General features: G+C 34.4%; 2 protein-coding genes across 2 annotated transcripts; both read left to right on the plus strand.

Annotated features, from left to right (window-relative positions):
* Positions 1-2,853: 2,853 nt before the first annotated feature.
* Positions 2,854-7,956, plus strand: LOC112517158 (aspartic proteinase-like protein 2). Its single transcript, XM_025124510.1, has 10 exons — positions 2,854-3,358; positions 3,912-4,041; positions 4,144-4,394; positions 4,478-4,705; positions 5,701-5,866; positions 6,576-6,649; positions 6,744-6,840; positions 6,943-7,009; positions 7,113-7,184; positions 7,610-7,956. Exons 1-10 carry the CDS (start codon positions 3,090-3,092, stop codon positions 7,756-7,758), a joined length of 1,503 nt encoding a protein of 500 aa, XP_024980278.1. The 5' UTR covers positions 2,854-3,089; the 3' UTR covers positions 7,759-7,956.
* Positions 7,957-12,075: 4,119 nt separating this feature from the next.
* On the plus strand, positions 12,076-17,786 carry LOC112529504 (serine/threonine-protein kinase SRPK-like). Its single transcript, XM_025140819.1, has 5 exons — positions 12,076-12,442; positions 12,936-13,916; positions 16,322-16,369; positions 16,518-16,919; positions 17,474-17,786. Exons 1-4 carry the CDS (start codon positions 12,221-12,223, stop codon positions 16,908-16,910), a joined length of 1,644 nt encoding a protein of 547 aa, XP_024996587.1. The 5' UTR covers positions 12,076-12,220; the 3' UTR covers positions 16,911-16,919; positions 17,474-17,786.
* Positions 17,787-18,223: the final 437 nt, after the last annotated feature.

Genomic DNA, 18,223 nt, shown 5'->3' on the forward strand with positions numbered 1-18,223 from the left:
TATTCATTGGATATGTGAATCTCTTTAACAAAAATTATAGGTTGATGACTTTGAAATTGAATGTCTTCATATAAAATATAGCTTTAAGTGGATATATCATATTTAATACTACAATAATAATTGAATTATCAACAACATATACAATTTTAGCACAATATATAATCACTGGAATGATCAACAGTATTAAAATTATATATATATATATATATATAATTAACATCAAATATATAATATTATAAGAATTTGGTTATCTTATACCGTATCTTTTTGTGTTTTTTTAAAATATGTGGATAAGCTTTCATGCTTATATAATTAATTTGAAAGAGGATTTTAAATAATATATTTTGATTGAGGTGATCTTACTTTTTTATGTTAAAATTATTTAATTAAAATAAATACAAATTACCCACAGTTGATCAAGACGGTCAATATGGTTTTCAACTTGATGTCTCGAGGACTCGTACTTGAATTTATGAAGTATGAATGGGAGTTTTTTTTTCTCAGTAAATGAACTATGCTGTTATAACAAGTTTTTATGAATAAAAGAAATAAAAAAGTGGATAAAAAAAAATAGCCAAAAAAAAGGAATAAGATTGAAGTTCCAAGTGCATTCTATAAAGTTGTTGATTATTATATGAGGCAATTATGTAAAATGAATGTTGGTATTGGACTCATATTCACCTTATTTTGTGGGGACAACCCACCATGCTAAGTAAAGTTACATAAATCATTGTAATAGGTTTACAAGAAAAATAAGTCAATAGTTAAAAATAAAATATACCATAATTATGATTTACAAAAATTCTTGATTTAGAAGTCTTTTACTAAACATTTATTAGTTGGGTGATTATCGAATGTTACTTATCTTATCAAGTGAGTATTGAAAAGACTGAATGTCATCCAACAAGGTAAGTGACTGGAAAAAACTCTTACCTCATAAGTGCTTACTAGGTAAAATAAGTTTATTAACAATTCATTTTAATGAACAAGAATGTTATTTAATAAGGTAAGTGAAGGTGATGACTCTTATCGGATAAACGTTTCATAAAAGGGTCCTTGGTTCAATTGGTAAGATGTTAGTTTGTTCACAAAAAAATCATCGATTTAAGTCATATTGAGAGTATTAAAGGATTTATCTGATTGTTAACTTTACCGTCCATAAAAATAATAATATTAAATTATAATTAGAAACTTAAATTATCAAAATAACCTCGAATTAAATTCTGTAATTAATTATTGTATTATTAGTTTACCTAATTTGCTTAAAACTCATTGACCTAATAAAATAATGAAGTCGTATTAAACAAATTTTTTTACCAAGTCAAAACTCGGAAGGAGGAAATTGCGAAAGGATTTTCCGCATCTAGTAGAGTACAATAGATTATGCATACGGTACAAGTTTTTAATGCAGTGTTCGGCATTCGGTCAAATCGAAAGGGCGAATAGGTGTGCGTCCAGATGGAGGAAAAGGGAGTGGGACGTGGGTACACGCATATGATGATGGGCACATTGTTTTTACAAAGGACTCCTTTGAAATTTAATGATGATGTTTACAGTCCCTTTACTTTGATACATTGTAAAAAATGTCCCCTTTCTTGTTTCAAAGGACACTGTGTTAGATGTAGGGATCGAGTTGGGTTCCGATGAGAAAGAGAGTTAGATTGAAAAGTGTAAGAAATGATCTCCAGTTATAGATGTGTATTAGGATGAGATGCACCAAAATATACCAAATCAATCCCCGTATAAAGAGCGATTCATGTGTGGATTTGAAATTAAAAGTGATCAAAAGTCCAAATTTTTTCTTATACTTCTCATCCTAACTCCACTTCTTACATGATCCTTCGCCTATAGAAATTTGGATATAATTGGCAATGGCAGACTGGGTAATCTATTTGGATCATGTAAATACTTTGTTCAAATACAATAATTTTTCCTTTATAGCCTTTGATAACACGAATTTTTTATTGGGATAATCCAAAAAAAAACTCTCTTGATCTCAAAGGCTATGAGATTGAGTTCTTGTATATACCTAAATTATTGTTTACATGTTTATATGAGAGATCCATGGTTACAGATGGTTAAATGGTTAATATATAACTGTATAACAATTATAACTATTAACTGATAAAAATTGTGAGCAATTAGATTAGAACTAGGGATAATATCCGAAATATGGATTCAAGTACTAAAACTCCAACTCCAAGTAACTCTGATTGCACTATATAAGACTTGGTCAAATTTGTTCGAATCAGAGACCTGATTCAATGGACCAGATCTTTGGTTCCATTATTCCGATCTCTGATTGTTATAATTATGATTCAGGCTTAGTTTTTTCTAGCGATAATCATAACTATAATCAAATCCTGATTATGCTATCTCATACCTACACTTAGTGAAATTTCACTAACTTTGAGAGGGGGCATGACCCCCTTTGATCCCTATCTTATGGCGATATAAGGTAATAGAGACAACATTTATGAGTGTATATTCCACACCATTAACCCACTTATGTTTGCCTTTATCACTTTAGTCAATCTATGTAAATCACAATATTACGCCAAATGACTGATGACACTAAAATTAACAACATACTATTGGTCTGGTCTTACATTAGTGAATGCAAGTAGTATTTGAAGGATTTAATTGAATTGTATTTTCAAATTTACTTTAAGAAAGTTGGACCGTGAACTAAACATCCGTTTTTAACATTAAACGAGCAATAAGTTATACTTTTGTTCTAAAATTGTAAGTTTAAGCATAGGTGAGGGACCACTTTTGTGATTTCAAAAAACAATTATTAGAACCCTGACAACAATGGGGTATTTATTGATAGGCTGATTAAGTTATTTATTCGGCCGAAATTCCAGCGTAATCCAGTTTTTCAAATTTCTCTCTTCCATCTCCAGCGCAAAATCAACCCCTCCTTGATTTCTGCCCCTTTTAATCTGTTCTGTTTTTTCCTGAAATCGTACAAACGGGAACGGAATCTGTGTACAAGCAACCTATAAAATTCATGTGTGTGTGCTTTACAGTTGATTGGTAGAATTATTGGTCTGATAAAAGGGGAAGAGAGAGAGGAGAGATAAGGAATGCCGGTTTCTTTTCTTGCCAGAAATCCGGTGACTTTGACATTGGCGGGGGCCGTGGTCTTCGTGTTGTTGCAAGCGGCGGTTGTTCTCTGTGGGTTTCCGGCGACCCTTACGCTGGAAAGAGCTTTTCCGGTGAACCATCGGATTGAGTTGAGTCAACTTAGAGATAGAGATAGTTTGAGGCACCGTAGAATTTTACAGCAGCAGTCGCCTCCAGGAGGCGTTGTTGATTTCCCGGTGGAAGGCACTTATGATCCTTATCGTGTTGGGTAATTGAACTTCTATGATTTTGTTTATTTATTTCTTCTGTAATTTTAATTGATTTAGAGAATAATTACCATTTGAACCAAATAAACTATATTAGTTATTATTAAAATCTTCAAAATGGATTGCTGGAAGTTGATTTGGTTGTTTTAAATTGTTCTTTTGATAACCAATAGTTTCCCCAAATGGAAAACAGAAGGAACAGATTCTTGCTTTGATTGCTTGTGTTTTCAAGTTCTCTTTACAACGCAACCTTTCTATTACATTATATCTCTTAAAGTAACATCTTGTCCTACATAATTGTGAATTTAGCCATGGGCTACCAATAACTTTTGAAGATGGTTTTATATGTTTGTAGGTTATTTGGGTGGCTGTGCTTGTCCTATGTTTGGGCATAAGACCTTGGGTTTGATTCTAGAATTAGGTTTAGGAATTTAAGAATCTAGTAGTTTGCTAATTGCTACAGAGTTGTTTCAGTTACTGGATATTATGTTATTTGTTGTTTTCTTTTTTCCCCCTTATAAGATTTATATATTCGGATTTCGATTATCTTTATAGGCTTTATTATACAAAAGTTCAATTGGGATCTCCTCCAAAGGAATATTATGTACAAATCGACACCGGAAGTGATGTATTGTGGGTCAGTTGCAGCTCATGCAATGGCTGCCCTACATCAAGCGGACTCCAAGTACGTTTATAGTTTCTGATAAGTGCTCTTCTTGATATTGTGAACTAAAGGAACTACTAAATTAGTGATACTAAGTTTCTTTGTTATGTTTTTTTCTAACAGATTCCGATTGAGTTCTATGACCCTTCCAGCTCATCAACAGCTTCTTTGATCTCTTGTTCAGATGAACGATGTTCTCTAGCCAGTCAATCTTCTGATTCTGCTTGTTCCCATTCAAATAATCAGTGCAGCTACAAATTCCAATATGGAGATGGTAGTGGGACATCTGGTTATTATGTATCTGACTTGATGCATTTGAACACAATCGGTGTCGATCCAGGAGCAACAAATTCTTCAGCCAATGTTGTGTTCGGGTGAGTTATCACCAAGTCTGCGCCTTTTTTACGTTTTCTTCTTTTTCATGGAAACGTTGTTGATTTATTGAGATATGCAACAGATGTAGCACATCTCAAACAGGAGACTTGACTAAATCTGATAGAGCAGTTGATGGGATCTTTGGATTTGGTCAGCAGGGTTTGTCCATAATTGCACAACTTTCTTCACAAGGGATCGCTCCTGATTCATTCTCTCATTGTCTTGTTGGAAGTGACAGCGGAGGTGGTATCTTGGTTATTGGTCAAATAGTGGAGCCAAATATGGTCTATACTCCACTTGTCGAATCACAGTAAGTCTTCTTTCGGTTAGAATAAAGTTTTTTTTTTCATTGAATAGTCTGGTATCTTATTTCTGATATATGCTGTACATCTTGGACCATCTTTCCTAGATAATATTGAGTACGGAACTATAACTTGATTGCTAATTTTTATACAGTGAGCGGTTTATGGTTGAATTTTTTTTTAAGTGGATATCTAAAATGTTCATGTCGTAATGTTAAATGGCTGCTGTAATTCAATCATTCCAATTATCTTCCATCGAAACTTAAGGTCATTAGGTCTGGCATCTTAACAAAAGTAAACTCCGGGTGCAGTTGATGCATCTATATATGAAAGAAAGAGTGTCTATAGTAGTTATATTTATACCGAAAGAATTTATGGATCAAACTCTGTTTTTAATGTGATATCCTACAAACACATAAGAATAACTCTAGAATTATTGAGAAAAAAACTAAGAAGCAAAAAGAAGTAGAGATAAGAGCAGGTCCCTAATGGAAAACGAACAAAGGAAGATACAATAGAAATAAGCAGAGTATATGAGTATGCATTAATAGGAAAATAGATAAGCGAATGCTTAAAGAACTATGTGAAATCTTACACTTATTCAGGCATAAAATTATTACAAATATGTGAGCATGAAGGTAGACTATCGGTTGTAAACTACTCTCTTTGAACCAAAATAAACGTTCACAATGAAAAGCAACAAAGTTTTAGAATGTGCAATTATTACACTTTTTAATTAACTAAATGACAGTTTTACCCTTAATATTAGATGGAGTAATGAATTTCTCCATCTGGTTCGTAGTTAAGGGTATAATTGGAAAGTAGACACTTGTTCTGGGATGGAGATCCTAGATATGCATTTGGGGTGATCACATCCAAAATGCATTTGTTCATACATTTTTTTCCTCTTATTTTTTACTTTACGTTCATGAAGTATGCTATGCTTTGACATATGTTCCTTATAGGCACACTAACTCTGACTTCTGTCCATGCACATTTTCAGGCCACATTATAACATAAATTTACAGAGTATTTCTGTCAACGGCCAAACATTAGCCATTGATCCATCAATGTTTGCAATATCGGACAACCAAGGAGGAACCATAATTGATTCAGGAACAACTCTGGCATACCTTGCTGAAGAGGCTTACAACCCTTTTGTGGAGGCTGTAAGTACAATAGTTCAAGCTTTTATAATTTTTTTATTACTACATCCGTCTAAAAAATGCAACATTTTTATTTTTGGCAAAGTTCCAATACAATATTACTCCATCCTTCCCAAAATAATTGTCCACATTTCTATTTTAGTCTGTCTCAAAATAAGTGTCCACTTTCAGAAATAAGTGCCTACTTTCCAGTTCTACCCTTCATTATGAGATGTAGAAATTCGTTACCTCCCTCTCTTACTAAGGGTAAAATTGTTATTTAGTTAATTAAAAAGTGTAATAATTAAACATTTCTAAAACCGTGTGTCTTTTTCATTATGAATTTCTTTTTGGGACGGGGGAGTACATCTTTGAATGTTCATATTCATTGCAAAATATTGCCTAGCATTGCTTTTAATAAGATTCCTCATTATTGAGGATATTTTAGATATTTGACTAATATTTGAACACTTCCATTGAACTACTCGATGAGCCAAACGTTGGAGTTGCTTTGAGAACAAGTACATTGTTTCTATCTGAAATTTCTATTTTGTCAATAGTTTTATGGGATTTTCTTTAGTGTTTTAATACTGGTTACAAAAACCTGATGACATTAATTTTGTAGACAAAAAATTCCTTCTTTTTTTCATTACCTTCGGATCTTTTAGATATTTGACTAATGGTCAAATGATTTCTGCTTATCTAAATGTTGGTATCACTTATATTGCTGCAGATCACACAGTCGGTTTCACAGTCTGTACAGCCACTTATTTCAAAGGGAAATCGGTGTTATCTAATTACTTCAAGGTTATCTTCCTTGCCCAACAATTTCATACTCCAACGGGGAATTGGTCTTATGTTTTCATTAATGTGATAAAAAAGATTTTTAATGTCATTTCAGCGTCTCTAACATATTTCCAACGGTAAGCTTGAACTTTGCTGGTGGTGCTTCAATGATTTTAAAGCCTCAGGACTACCTTCTTCAGCAGAATTCCGTGGTATGTCATATGACATTATGTTAATTGATTTAAAATAAGTTATCTTTTTTTCTTATCGACTTGAATCTTTCTTCGCTTATTTGATCACACTTGTCTTTGTAGGGTGGGGCCGAGGTGTGGTGCATTGGCTTTCAGACAATTCAAAATCAAGGAATTACTATCTTAGGAGGTATAATCATGAAAGCCCCTTTGAACAGAGCTATGACATGCTAAAAAGACACCATTTCTGATCATTTTTCACTCATGTTCATCTTTGTTTTCACTTGATGCAGACCTTGTTCTAAAAGACAAGATTGTCGTTTATGATTTGGGTCGTCAGCGAATCGGATGGGTGAATTATGACTGTAAGTTCCCATCACTGTTTGACTATTTTCTGCAATACAATGTAAAGGATAATGATGATCTTTTTAGAAATTTCTGCTTTGCAACTGATGGCTAAAAGATATCACCTTTGTTACCATTGGTCGAGACCACGATTGCACTTTTTTGTCACATATTAGACAAAAGGTCTGTTTGTTAGCAGTTTAATGAGCTTAAAAGGACTCGCAAGTCGCAACTTAAATATGACTGTTTGATAGTGACTTAATGATATAAGATGTGACTTATTCAATAAGTTTTCAGGGGAGAGCTTTACGCAGAAAGCCAATCATATTGTTAACTTTCCCCTCCCCTTTAGAAAACATGCTCCTTCCATCTATGAAAACTCTCCGAAACAAAAATAATATTGTTTCATCACATATTCTGATTGTGGGTAAAATCATGTTCTTAGGTTCTTCGTCTGTAAACGTCTCTTCCACCTCGAGCGGTGGCAGAAGTGAAGTCGTAAATGCTGGTCAGATTGGCGGCAGCAGTTCATTGCAGATTAGTCGTTACAAGCTGATTCCAATCTTTATTCTTGCAGTGATATTTTCGTTGTAGGAATTTATAAAGAATTCCCATTCTTTTTCTCCAGTTCTTTTTTCATTTAAACCAACCATTCAGATTAGAAGTTACAGATTTCAATCTTTCTCAGAGTTGGAAGGAACACAAGACAGTAGTGGTTATGGAGTTTAATTTGTGACATTAATACTTGTTAAAATGGTTGAGCCTTGTGTCAATTGCACAAGATGGAACAAAGTCTTGTTGTTGTAAACATCATCTGTTTGTACATGTACACAATATGACAATATATACATATTTAATGTACTTGTATATATAAAGAAATACAAGTTGACATCGTTTCTGCTGATGTTGTCTTGCTCTTTATTTTCTTTTTTCTCATTTTATGCTTGCATTTCGTATTCTTGGTTTGCTATTTTATTATTTGTTGAACTGTTCTTCAATCTGTTTTCTTCCACATCGATTATTGGGATGGATCTATGTGGCTATACTTTAGGATTTGTATATCTCTTTCACACCAACATCTTAGGAGTTGGTTGGTTGGTTTCATATCAAGTCATGTATGGATAAATTGTCTGTATATATTATGAAAGTTTTTGTTTGGAAGAGTTTTTCATAGACGAAAGAACATGTTTTTTAATAAATGTTTTTTATATGAAGGGCACGTGAGGGAATTTAACGGCAATGGGTTTAAGGAAGTTAGGGTGAAGGACGCAATCCATAACAAAAGACAAACCATATGATGATTTACATAGAACCATAAGGACGAAATTCGTAATTTACTATTAATATTTATTTACTTAAATTACTTTTATTTTGTATCCAACATTCAAGTTGATTAATTTGTTGTGAAATCATGGAATCCAACCAACTAAACATATTGGGTCCGGATTTACAATCATATATATCATATCAACAAAAATAACTCGACATATAACAAATAGTTAGGTACAAAATGTTTAATTGGCTTCTAGACATGTATATGATGACACTATCTCATTTACTATTTTACTCACTAAGTTAATTTAATTGATTAAAATAGAACAAGCTATATGCAAAATGTAACATAATTTGTTCTTATTTCTATTTTGGATAATATATTCTCAAAACCATAATTTTGATATCTAATATGAAAAGTATCTAAATGCAATTGCTTTCATGATGTTTCAGGTCTGCACATAAATTTATCTAAATGCAATCTCTTTGGTATTGGAGTTTCGGAACCGGAGGTTAACAGCATGGCTGCCATGTTAAAGTGTAAGGTCTCCTCATTTCCTCTCATTTATCTGGGGCTTCCTGTTGGTGGTAACATGAAGAAAAAAGCCTATTGGTCTGTCGTGGAAGATAAATTTCTTAAAAAACTTTCTATTTGGAAGTCTCATTGCCTCTCCATAGGTGGAAGATTTACTCTGGTCCAATCGGTGTTATCTTCTCTCCCGTTGTTCTACTTTTCTCTTTTCAAAGCACCCAACTCTGTTTTAAAATCTTTGGAAGCTATGGGAAGAAGATTTTTTTGGGGATTTAAGGAGGAGGAAAAAAGAAAATTACATTGGGTTGCTTGGGAGAAAATTTTAAGCTCTAAGTCTAATGGTGGTTTGGGAATTTTTAGTTTAAAAGCTAAAAATCATGCTTTGTTAGCAAAATGGGTTTGGAGATTCCTGTCTAGTTCTAATGTGTTATGGAAGGATGTCATTTCTGAATTTTATAGTGAGGACGGTGGTCTCTTTTCTAATAGACCTTTGGTTGGTAATAGTGTTTGGGTTTCGATTGTCAACACGTGCAAGAATGTGGAAGTTGCTGGTCAGAATGTTATTCAATCATTTTCAAAAAAGGTTGCTAAAGATTCTTCTTCTTCTTTTTTGAAGGATGCTAACATCGGTCATGGCTCAATGTTGAAAGACCTTTATCCTAGACTTTATGCTTTGGAAAGAAATAAAAATGCTTCTTTCAAAGAAAGATGAATGTTTTTTAATGATTCTTGGAGTGGTACTTGGGATTGGAGATCTACGATTAGGGGCAGAACATTAGATGATCTTCATGCTTTAGAAAGGCATCTCTCTCAAATGGCGTTCAATACTTCAGGTGAGGATGTGTGGTCTTAGAATTGAGACAAGACGAGAATTTTCTCGGTCAATTTCTTGTCAAAGTTAATTCAAGGGAAGACCAATACAAACGCTGAAAGCAATGATACATGCTTTTGGAGCCCTCTAATTCCAAAAAAAGTTAACATTTTCATTTGGCGATTCCTTAAAGAGGCTATCCCGGTAAAATTTAATCTTTCAAAAAGGGGTATTTCTTTACAATCCTTGGAGTGCATTCTTTGTGGTAAAGATGTAGAAACAATGGATCATTGTTTCTTCTCTTGTTCGGCGGCAAACACTATTTGGAGGAAAATATGGGCTTGGTGGGATCTTAAAGCCCCGCGTCTATCTTTGATGTCTGATTTCAAATTTCTTATCAAGCAAGTAGGCAATCATCGAATGGTTGGAGCGATGTTCTTATCTGTTTGCGCTGTGGCACTTTGGCAACTATGGAAGTGGCGAAATGAAATTTTTCATGCTGAGGATGACGCGAAAATTAAGAAGAAAGGTGAAGACCCATTTCCTTGGGTTCAAAATTTATCCAAGCTATGGATGGTGACTAGGAATCGTAAATTCATTATTAATTGGGATAGTTGGACCTCTTCTCCTTACCTTGTTTAGTCTCTTGGTTTGTATTTGGTTTGTTTGTTTTTTGGTTTGGGCCTCGTTTTGGGGACATTTTCTGGCCTTGTTTCCTTATTTTCTTTTCGTTGTATTGGACTCTTGTATCTGTTTGTGTCTAGCTTCTTGCTGGACCTGTTCTTTTTTATCCTATTGGTTGGCTTGGTGAGGGTGATGGCCATGCCGAAGCTCTCTTCCTTGTCCTTCCTTTTTGCCTTTCAAAAAAAAAAAAAATGAAAAGTATCAAATATTTAAATATCTGGATTACCGTTTAACCATAACCAGTTACTATGCTAACGTGACATAAAAATCAACATTATTTGATGATGTGGCTACTGGTATGTATTTTTAAAATATGAAATAAATATCAAAACATATTTTTTATGAAAACAAAGTATGTTACATTTTCATGCAATTTACATATTAACATAAGACAATAATTGAAAGATTAATATAGATATAAAATTAATAACCTTTTTTTATCAATATCAGAGAATTGTCGTACAAAAATTAAATATATCAAAACTTTTAATACAACATGCTTCGCATAATTTTTTTTTGAAGTATATAATATTTATATACGGCAAATACAACAAATAAACTCACACATCCTCCTCACCTATAGTGAGGTTTGAACCCCTGACCTCTTAGAAAGTCAAGGGCTACAATACCGCTAGACCAAAGGCCATTTGATAACTCTTATATAATGTGATCTATACAAACCAAATAAATCCTTTAGGTTATGTTTGGTGTGTAAGATTATTTTTGAGAGATTTGGATTTAGGAGGATTTAAAATATCGGTGTAGTTAGTTTGTAGGATTTGTAATGAAATTAGATTCCATTATTTATAAATAATTTATATAAAAAATTAGATTATATTTTTATTTTTTGATTATTGTAAAACAAATGTTTTTAATATTTTTTAAGATCATATTGCATATAATTCTACGAAATCCTGAACACCTCTAAGGATTTCAAAATTCTATGTTTGTAGGATTTCAATTTTGAACAATTCAACAAACCAATCATGAAATTATAATGAATTTAAAATTAAAATAAATCTAATCCGTTCGGAGAAATCAAATCCAACTTATTTTATTAAACATACCATCATTTGTAATGATGTGACTCGGATTTTTTTTATTAATCTGGATATCCAATATGCTATGCGAACTGACTAATTCCAGAGTGACCACCTGCTTTGAAGATAGCCCAGAGTCACCATATTTGAACCTTCATGGCCACAAGAGAATTTTTATTTCTCCTTAGCTTTGAACCTAGAGGTACTTTTGACATTTAGAGTCAAGTTCAAACCAATCAGACACCATCATTATGATTGAGACTCGGATTATTATTGTCAAATACAACAATACAATATATTTTCATAATCATATATACCACGTTAATTACACATAAAATTTTAAAATGAATATTAATGAAACTCGAATCTATCCTAATTATTAATTTTGATCTGATAACAATTTGTCCATTTTACGTCTACCTCACTCCATCATCATAAATTATTATTATATCTTTTAAACAAAAATTATTTTTAATTTACAATTTGCTTGAAAAGATATTTTAAATAGTTCAGGAAAAAAAAAGATATTTTTAATAATTAGAGGAAAAAAAGATATTTTAACTTTTGTCTATACGAGAACAAAAAGAAAAACCAGAGCAAGTAGAAACCCTAGAGTATCGAGGTTCGGGATGCTCTCTTCATTTTAGGGTTCCAATTCCAGATCGATCGCACTCCATTCCTTTTCGAGCTCCTAGTCGCGCAGTTGTATTCTGTTCAATGGCGGAAGATAATAGCAGAAGAAACGGCGGCACTGGAGATGATCGGAGTGAGACAAGTGATTACACATCCGAGGACGAAGGGACAGAGGATTACAGGCGTGGAGGTTATCATGCTGTTCGTATTGGTGATAAATTTAAGCATTCTAGATATATTGTTCAGAGCAAGCTTGGTTGGGGTCATTTTTCCACCGTTTGGCTCGCTTGGGACACTCAGAAATCTGTATGTTTTTCTGCTTTTCTCTCCATACCGGATTTTCCATCAGTTGTATATCCGTGTTTTTGTAGATGGTTGACGAGATTTATGTTTTATTCAAATAGTACTCCCTCCTTCCCTCAACTCGACTAGATTTCACTTCACAAGACTTGCTTGTTTACGTAACAGTCCTATTTAGTGCGCAATGGCAAGAGATCTTCAAGCTTGTCAATTACAACAAACATTATAAATGGAGTAACATTTTATAGATAACTATTTGATTTGACACAACTTAGTTGTTCGAGGACTGGTTCAATAACTAAATAATGATTTCAGTATGTGCGCCTGTTTAGTTGTATTGGACAAAAGGCAGGTCAATTTTAGTTTGCAGGCTATCTGTTCTTATGAATTAAACGCATAAGTTTGCATTGCTGTAAATTATTACCCGTTTGTGTTATTTTTTGATCATTTGAGGTTACAAGTGAAGGAACTAAAACAACAGCTTGAATTTGGTTTATAGAGATATGTAGCTTTAAAAGTTCAAAAGAGTGCTCAACACTACACTGAGGCAGCAATGGATGAAATCACAATATTGAAGCAGATAGCTGAGGGGGATCCAGATGACCAAAAAAGTGTCGTGAAGCTATTGGATCATTTTAAACACTCCGGACCAAATGGGCAGCATGTTTGCATGGTATTTGAGTATTTGGGTGATAACCTGTTGACGTTAATCAAGTATTCTGATTACCGAGGGGTCCCTCTTCACAAGGTTAAGGAAATATGCTTTCACGTTTTAGGGGGGTTGGATTACTTGCATCGCCAGCTTTCTATTATACACACAGACCTTAAGCCAGAAAACATTTTACTTCTGTCCATGATTGATCCAGAAAGAGATAGAACCAAAACAGGTGCACCCCTAATCCTCTCCTCCAGTAAGGATCACATTTTAGCTGAATCTGGGGCTTCTAAAGATGTTAAGATTTCAAATGGGGATCTTACCAAGAATCAGAAAAAGAAAATCAGAAAAAAGGCTAAGAAGGCTGCCCAAAATGGTTCCGGAAAGGAAGATTTTGAGGAAGTTGAAGCAAACAATGAGACAACTGGTGCTGATTGTTGTCCCAATGAGAAATCAAATGGGGTCTCCTTTGAAGGGCATGCCGCTTCATCGGTTGTAAAAGATGATTCCAATAATCGTTCTGAAGCAAGGGATTCTCGCCAAGGGAATCAACTTCGTGGAAGAGGTAGCCGGTCGACAAGGCAGAAATTATTGGCAGAGGTTGATGTTAAGTGCAAGTTGGTTGATTTTGGCAACGCATGTTGGACTTACAAGCAATTTACTGGTGACATCCAAACTAGGCAGTACAGGTGTCCAGAGGTTCTACTAGGATCCAAATACTCGACCTCCGCAGATCTATGGTCATTTGCATGTATATGCTTCGAGCTGGCAACTGGTGATGTTCTCTTTGATCCTCATAGTGGTGACAACTATGACAGGGATGAGGTATATTCCTCTAGTTAAATGTTCCACTCCGTTTCACATAGTTGCTACTTGCTAGAACAATTTTTGTTGTGATCAGGTTGTGCGTTCTATAGTATCCTTCCTCTGCATCTAGAATGACTTGTTTTTTTGCACGCCTCATATATTTGTATGCATGATATGATGCTCAATATTCTTACTAATGCTGCAACATAGAAGTTATGTGGCTCACAAATTCAACCATATTTTGATATTTTGTTTAGCTTTGTTGTCAGTCTTGCGTGGGTTTTTTTAGAGCCCCTATTCTCTATGATCATCTTTCCATTGTAGAGTGCCTTTGTTGGCTTCTAGAATCTAGTGGAGGTCCACTCTCTGCAGTCGACAGCATGATGTGAAGTTTGGACATATGTTTCTCTCTACTAGCTAGATCTTTTACAGTACCAGATTCTTTTACCTTCTGTACTTCATAAAAGCTTTGGCTACATGATGTTCGTACATTGTTGTCGTATTCCTGGTTCAGGTGCCTCTATTCTTCTATTACTTTGCAGCATCTATTGGCCTTCAAGTCTTATGCTATTATTCATCTTGTTTGCACCAAAATCCTTGGAGATCTTTATTTCTTGAGTTAGTTACATTTTTTCGTCCCTGTGGTTTGTTAGAAATTGCGGATTTCGTCCCTGTGGTTTTGAAATTGCAGTTTTTGTCCCTATGGTTTGCAATTCATTTCTATCTTTGTCCCTGAGGCTAACTACTACTTTTAAGTATGAGGGACTAAAATACAAATGGATTGTAAACCACAAGACCGAAGAAAGCGATAAACTTTAAGTCACAAGGACGAAAACAATAATGAGTTATAAACCATGAAGATAAAAATCATAATATCATAACCACAGGGACGGAAAACGTAATTATTTTTCTTTCTTATCAATGTGTATATGGTACCTACACAGATGCATAAGGGTCTTTGGCTTTGTCCTACTAATTATACATGCGAACAACAACCATCCCAAAAACAAAGGCTTCTCCTCATCAACTTCTAAGGGTACCTGGCATATTGAGGATTCTTGAATTCACCTTTCCGGCTTTCTACTGAAGTTGTAATATTTTTTTGTCTTTGGAAGGTAGACTAACATGAGAACTTATTATTGTGTTTGGGTAGAGTTTGTCCAGAGTTAGGATGATGTCTGCAATTATCACTTGGTTTTTGGCTGAACCATCAATTTCTCATCAGTTCTTTTCTATATTTAATATTGGGAGATATATGGAATAATTGTCCACACAGTGGTCCTGGTATACTGAACTTGAAACCCTCAGAAGAACTTCCTGGCTTTTCAAAGTTGGTTGTAACATAAATATCGAGGTTTCTGCCTTCCTGGTTGGTGCAATGTCGTTTCGCACCTCAGCATTGTGCAACAATCAACAACTGTTTTATCCTGAAATACTTCCATGTGGGCTAGGGCAAATGAAGTCTTATCTTATGATCAATTTGTACAAATTCATGCAACCGGTATTTGGTTATGGTTAGTTGGAGGTTAGGATAGTTTAGTCAATATATACTTTCTTTTAGTTATTAAGGTTACTTTAGTATTCTATCATTTTCTTGTTCCATTTCTAATTGCATCTTTTTCATCTACATGAAGATGTGTAATCTCCAAATTTAAGAGTTCTCTATTTGATCATGTGAAAAAATAACTATGGTTGGGATGACAATTGATGGGTTGGGTTCCGGTGAGAAGGGAAGTTTATGTGAGAAGCTTAAGCAGAGATCTCCACCCTTGGATCAATCCTAATTGAATGTCAACACTAATTAGGTGCACCAGAATGCACCGGATCAATTCCCTTCTAAAGCGAAATTCATGGGTAGGCATGAGATTAAAAGTGATCAAGGGTTAATATCTCTTCTTATGCTTCTCAACATAACTTCCCTTCTCGCACGATCCTTCGCCGACAATTGACACCCTTGTGAAGTGATCCTAGTAATTCTAGGTGTGAAGCTTAGGATCCCTGGTTCCTTCTATTGTTCTTCTACACCTTTCTCTCCTCAAATTTGTCATGTGTCAATGTTTTATTCTTCGTTCCTTCTTTTTGAAATCCTTGGAAAATTTAATGCAACATAGTAAAAATGAGGAACATGCATGAAGTACCGAAAGTTCAATATGTCAATGATTAGCTGGTGGGTGTAGAGTCTACTTTCTGTCATTTTTTAAAATATGTTTCAGGTTATCGTCAGCAACTTCTATATCAATTGTGCTGCTATAGTTTCTTTGTTTTCCCTTTTTTCTTTCCTGAAGTTGTCATATAATCAATAATAACAAAGATGTATCTTCTTGATAAAACACGTTATCACTATTTTGTTACCTTTTAATTATGTTTCACTTTAGTTCTTCGTCTAAAGCCTGTCATTATTAAATTATGTGTGTACTTTACAGGATCACTTGGCCCTAATGATGGAACTTCTTGGAATGATGCCTCGAAAGGTGAGGTCCTATTTACTAGCTTGAAGCAAATACAAGTTTCATCATTCCATTTTACTTGATTTCCGTTTTAAACATTTGATGGGCTCAATATGAATTTTTGATACTTTTTATGTAGGTTTATATATAACTTGACAACTGTATTGTGCAGATAGCTTTAGGGGGGCGTTACTCTCGTGAATTCTTTAACAGACATGGTGATTTGAGGCATATCAGGCGATTGCGTTTTTGGCCTCTGCATAAGGTGCTTAAGGAGAAATACGAGTTCAGTGAACAAGATGCAACTGAGTTGGCTGATTTTCTTGTTCCTATACTTGATTTTGTTCCTGAGAAAAGACCTACAGCTGCTCAATGCCTTAGTCACCCGTGGTTCACCGGAGGACCTCAGGGTCTTAGTCCTAATGCTAATTCTACTCCCCAGGCCAATGATAATAAGACTTCCGAGAAAACCAAAGAGAAAGATGAGAGGGAAGCTATGGAGGCTGGAGTGGGGAACATAGCTATTGGGGGAGTTTCAAAGCCAGCATCAAAACAAGCTTGCTGACTTTCACAGGTAAACCTTCTGTTGATTGTTTTCTTGATAATACTACTTCATTTCCAATATATTATAAACAAGTAATTGACTTATTGAACCATAGTATTTGGCTTTTCATTGCAAACTGGTTATTGTACTTATGGAAAATTGCCAAGAATAGTTACGTTTGGACAACTTGTGAAAATGTAAATGCAATAATTTACATCATATTTGACACTTTTTGTCCAAAATTGCTCATTCTTGTAAACTGTGGTGTCTTTATTTTTAGAAGAATATCACTTGTTTGCAGTGAGTATTCAAATAAAATTCATTTAGACTTTTGTGGCTAACTGGATAAATTTGAAAGTTGCGACTGTGTGTTCCAAACTTGGCTATAGGTAGCGTACATTTAATTTAATTTAATACAGGATCCTTGTTTTCTTCGGAACTTGACAAATCCCATCAAATTTTGGATCCTTAATACAACTTTTTTGTCCAAAATGTTGCAACATAACTGAAGTGCTGGGAGTGTTATGTATTAAGATATGTTATGCTTCTTTTTATTTATTAATCGTTCTCTTCCTACTTTTCAGTAATGAAGTGCCCCGGTAGCAATTCATTTTTTGACCGTCTGGCTTGTTGCAAAAGGAACCATCACTTGGATCTGATCACCAGAAAAGGGAAAAATTGCCAATTTTCTTAAAGTCCGCATATTCTTTGTACAATTTACGGAAGTTTCTGTTGCAGGAGATTTATGTATTCGGGCTTTCCCTAATCTTCCCTTCCAGAGATGGTATTGCTATTGCCTCTGATGTGATGATCCCTTTGTACATCTTATTTGATCCGTGATTTTCTTTGCTACCAAACAAATGAGAGCATGCATTTTAAGATATGAATTTTTTTCCTTATTATTTTATCAATTTGCCGAAATCTTTTTCGTCTCATTTTTCCTATTAATTAACAGCGAGTTTGGGTCCTCATTTTCTGTGCGATAGTGACCCTCATCGATGCCATTGCCACCCACACATGTTCTATTCGTCTAAGTTGTAAGCATTTTTGTGTGATTCTATTTATATGATATGAGAGGAATGAAAATTATGAACAAACAACCATGGCGACACTTTCATACAAGTGACAAGTTTTGTATTGGATTTTTTGGTGTATTTTTTCTGGAAGGATGTTCTAGGATATGTCCAGACTAATCCCAGCACATTGCAACCGTAAGACATCAACCTTGATAAGTTCGGTGGCCAGAATTGTGATGGACTCCTGTAATTGAATCTAGGGCAAATGGGATATTCCACATCCCCTTGGGTCTCAACCACTACGCCACTTTCTTGGAG

Source organism: Cynara cardunculus (genome assembly GCF_001531365.2).
Source record: "Cynara cardunculus var. scolymus isolate 2C chromosome LG 1, CcrdV1, whole genome shotgun sequence".
In the NCBI taxonomy this organism is placed as follows: domain Eukaryota; kingdom Viridiplantae; phylum Streptophyta; class Magnoliopsida; order Asterales; family Asteraceae; genus Cynara; species Cynara cardunculus.

Excerpts from the sequence above, each read along its gene's own strand:
- LOC112529504 (XM_025140819.1), top strand. The coding sequence starts at position 12,221 with ATGGCGGAAGATAATAGCAGAAGAAACGGCGGCACTGGAGATGATCGG. Across the intron at positions 13,917-16,321 it reads ACAACTATGACAGGGATGAG|GATCACTTGGCCCTAATGAT; the intron begins GTATATTCCTCT and ends TGTACTTTACAG. Across the intron at positions 16,370-16,517 it reads TTGGAATGATGCCTCGAAAG|ATAGCTTTAGGGGGGCGTTA; the intron begins GTGAGGTCCTAT and ends TGTATTGTGCAG.
- LOC112517158 (XM_025124510.1), top strand. The coding sequence starts at position 3,090 with ATGCCGGTTTCTTTTCTTGCCAGAAATCCGGTGACTTTGACATTGGCG. Across the intron at positions 5,867-6,575 it reads ACAACCCTTTTGTGGAGGCT|ATCACACAGTCGGTTTCACA; the intron begins GTAAGTACAATA and ends ATATTGCTGCAG. Across the intron at positions 6,841-6,942 it reads TTCTTCAGCAGAATTCCGTG|GGTGGGGCCGAGGTGTGGTG; the intron begins GTATGTCATATG and ends TTGTCTTTGTAG.